The sequence below is a fragment of the Lutzomyia longipalpis genome, chromosome 4, assembly GCF_024334085.1.
Source record: "Lutzomyia longipalpis isolate SR_M1_2022 chromosome 4, ASM2433408v1".
Classification (NCBI taxonomy): domain Eukaryota; kingdom Metazoa; phylum Arthropoda; class Insecta; order Diptera; family Psychodidae; genus Lutzomyia; species Lutzomyia longipalpis.
The window spans coordinates 13,303,552-13,307,291 of NC_074710.1; the positions used below are offsets into that span (position 1 = coordinate 13,303,552).

At 36.5% G+C, this 3,740-nt stretch overlaps 1 protein-coding gene across 1 annotated transcript; it reads right to left on the minus strand.

Annotated features, from left to right (window-relative positions):
- Positions 1–2,268: 2,268 nt before the first annotated feature.
- Positions 2,269–3,476, minus strand: LOC129796466 (uncharacterized). The gene is made up of 3 exons (XM_055838421.1): positions 3,328–3,476; positions 2,998–3,258; positions 2,269–2,690 (listed from the first exon to the last, which is right to left on the minus strand). Exons 1-3 carry the CDS (start codon positions 3,376–3,378, stop codon positions 2,343–2,345), a joined length of 660 nt encoding a protein of 219 aa, XP_055694396.1. The 5' UTR covers positions 3,379–3,476; the 3' UTR covers positions 2,269–2,342.
- Positions 3,477–3,740: the final 264 nt, after the last annotated feature.

The window sequence follows — 3,740 nt, forward strand, 5'->3', positions numbered from 1 at the left end:
AGAGCATTTGAGCATAATCTGGACTGTAGGCTCTGTAGGGAACTCCTACCATTGGGCCTTCATACAAGCCTACAGGTGGGAGGATTCGCAAATGTCCATCGTTTTCCAGGTATTTGTGCCCAAGCTGATCATAAACATAGCGTGGAGTAGCACTCATGGGGCTTGTGTGATGTGGCATGTAGGGCATAGGTTGCCCATCGATAAATTCAATAAATTGTGAACGTGGTGGGTGGAGTGACCCAACAAAGATGTGCTGACAGTGTGGGCAAGAATCACTAAGACCACCACAAGCTACGCATTTTGATTGTCTGTTAATGCGATTATCCTTCTGCTCAGTAGTCTCTACTGGAACTTCCGATTCTACATTATCATTGTCCACTGATCGTGCCTGGCGACTTGGAGTGGTTTTCTTGAGCTTGCTGAATTTTTCTGCGAACTTCTCCCCGAGTTTCTTATCCATCTTATTCTCCAACCATGCCTTGAATTTGGACTTCTTCTCCAACTGTCGCGTGGCTTTCTTGTTCGGTTGTTGGGTTGAGCGACGTTGACGCAACTTTGTGACTTGGTACAGATCACGATCTGAGAAGGGAATTCGATAATTCATTGGGATTTCATCGTAATCCTCAATTTCCTTGTTAACGTCGTCCTTTTGGTCAAATGTTGGGCACATTGGTGGTGGCTTGATGATGGCTAACTTATCAATCCACATTGGATTCTTCACAATTGGAGCACTGAAAAACAATAAATTTTCTTGTACTTTTCTTAAGAAAATGATGCAAAATATTTCCTTGAGATCTTACATTTTCTCCTCAGGTTGCTTCTTTGTAAATTCTTTGGGGAATTCCATGCGAAGATTTAGTGTAAAGTGATTGGGTGTATCCACATCTGCGTGAGATCCATCATCAAGCTCTTCATCCACATTGAACCAGGAATCAGGAATTTTCTCATCAAATTGCACATTTCGACGATAAATCCTCCCAACATACTCTGCACTATTTAATCTACACCATCCAATGGAGAGAATACAAAATACTAAATATCTCATTTCACTGTCCTTTAAACCACACTGCACCTATCAACACTGTTGAGCACACCTCTGGGTTCTTCCATTTTTATATAGCCAGTGAATTTTTTTCGTGTAGAAAAGATTATTTTGCATTTGTGACATTTTCTTGTGCAGCGTAACATGAAAATTTACTTCCGTATTGTAAGCATTTTGTTGGATAAGTAAAAGCTCTTTTTTGCAAAACTATTCTATGTTGCAAAAACATGCTAAAAGTATGTTCTCATTTGCATTAAAATCCATTAATTTTGCGTAAGCTTGTTTTAGTTCTTCAAAAGATTGATCTTTGATTAATTTAAGAATATTACTAGGCTTGCAATATTTTTTCTCCTTCACAATGTGCTCCTTGATAATCCTTTTAAAGTGTTGTTTTTTTTATTTAGTTCTTCTTTAGAGTATATTTCACTAGAATATGAGATAAGCTTGTTCTAAAGTATAGTAATTTTTAATATCTGTGGAAATCATTAATATTCGCTTCAAAAATGGACAAAAAAAAATGTTACCCTTGTCCTAATAAATGACTAACGATAGAAAATAGAATTTCCAACGTTGGAACAAATGTCAATTGTGATTTTAAAAAAAGCAGCACACGTTAGAGAAAGAATGGTTATCGCTGAAAAATAAACGTTTACCGTTTGAAAAAAAAAAACTTCATGCGTTAGAATAAAAGCCGAAAGTATAGATAAAACGTCACACTTTAGAAAAAGTAACGACATACATTTGAAAACTTTTGAATATAACCGTCTAGAGTTAAAAATAACGTCTAAACGTTAAAATAAATGGCGAAGAGGAGCCTGTGAGGCTCGTTGGTAACGTTTTATTAAGTGAAAATTTGTGTTTAGAGAAAGAATAAACGTCAAACAATGCGTAAATCATTAAAATAAATGTCAAACGTTCAAAAAAGATCAACAAATGATAAACATTAGAATTACATAAACTATCAAGAGCTGCTAATTTTAAATTCAACAGAAGTCATACCTAAAGCATAATATTTCATTTTAAACAATTTTTTTTAAAGCAAAATAATTCTTGTGAAAATGAAAAAAAAAACATATTTATTTACAAGAAAACAACGCTGCTAAATATTTCTCATTCGTTGCAATTGAGGTGACAATTAAAATTCGCCGCCAGTTGGAGGGAGATGGGTTTGTGTGCCAGAGAATTAACTGCAAAGCATATTTTAAAGAATTTAATTACTAAGCAACTTTATGCAATGAATTTGCTTTTATGTGGCCTTTATTTTGGAAATTGCAAGAATAATATTTTTTGTTGTTATTATTTACTGATAATTCAGTTGTCCAAATATATTTTCAGCACCTGATTTGAAGAGTTGATTGAGGTATTGAAACACATTCTCATCTTGCTCAATTTTTTCCTCTTCACAATCATCTTCAGGAAGATCATTAAGTGGTGGAAGGGTATCGTATGGTGCGATATTTCCTGGGGTGAGTTGAAGATTTCCTTCTTCATTGACAGTCCAGAAAGGTGTACCGGGTAGTAGGTCAGCAGGTGGGAGGATTTCAGGTGCCAATCGTGGGTGGAGCATGGGTCTATTTGGGAGAATTTGTGGACTCCATGGGATGGTGGTTGGCAAATCATTGGATGGGAGGCAATCAATGTCTTCGGGCTGTTGTGTGTAAGAGAATGGGGGAAGTTAGATGAAAGCTTTACAGTTCATCAAGAAAGCACTAATGGTTGTGGTTTGCAACAGTCCTTTTATTTTAACAATTTTTTACATTTTTCTTTGGGCAATTTCACATGATTTTTTTTGCTGGGCACATTTTAAGGTACTTAAGGACATTTGGCACGAATGGTACTACAAGGGTTCATTGAATGCCCCCGCGAAATGGAGCTAGACAAGTACACGTTGTCAGACCACAACCACAAATGCTCCGGCTTGGATTGAAGAGATTTCTAAAATTAGGAAGTCGTACTTGTTTTGTGCAAAGGCAACGTGCCCCAAAAGCAGGCTGATTGAAGTCCTGCAATGAATCCGAAAAGTCTGGTGGAAGAATGGGATTTATTGGACGCAGAAGTGGTCGTCCACACCGACAAATATTTGGATTAACTAGCTGATCCTGTGGTAGAGGTTGAATCACAGCCACAATATTTCGTGGTCTTGGACGCCACAATCTTGCACGTGGAAGGCAATTGCACATACCACGATTCCTCAGGCACAAGCATCCTAATGCGCTCTGCAAAAGGCAAAAAATATATATGTTTTATTTTACATTTCCAAATAAACAAAAACTAAGAAAACTCACATCAATCACAAGAAGAACTAACACAGAACTTAATAGAATTTTCACCCGCATTTCGGTTCTTTTTTCTCAATCGACAAATTTTACAGAAGAATTTCCACTGCAAGATGCAAACGATCAAATGACATGCCTCTAAGAATCTTAACACTTTTAAATCCCAAAAATCTCAAGGAATGTTGATGAGAGTGGTGGTGTTGAACAAGATGGAGTCAGGGTCGATGTGTTGATATTTTTACAAGTTGTACGCCTTGTTCTTTGTAATATTCTAAAACACATTTCAAAGAGAATGTTTTTGTCTGCACATTTGCCCAACAACATTCCACAATATTGAGAGGACAAAATAATGAATTTCGTTGGCATTTAAAAAATATTTCTTTTAGCAATTGAAGCGTTTCATCCCATATTTTACACTGTAC

Bases quoted from the DNA above. Each gene is read 5' to 3' on its own strand.
- LOC129796466 (XM_055838421.1), bottom strand. From the start codon at position 3,378: ATGCGGGTGAAAATTCTATTAAGTTCTGTGTTAGTTCTTCTTGTGATT. The intron at 3,259-3,327 runs GTGAGTTTTCTT...TGCCTTTTGCAG, and splicing joins TAGTTCTTCTTGTGATTGAT to AGCGCATTAGGATGCTTGTG. The intron at 2,691-2,997 runs GTACGACTTCCT...TACACACAACAG, and splicing joins GTTGCCTTTGCACAAAACAA to CCCGAAGACATTGATTGCCT.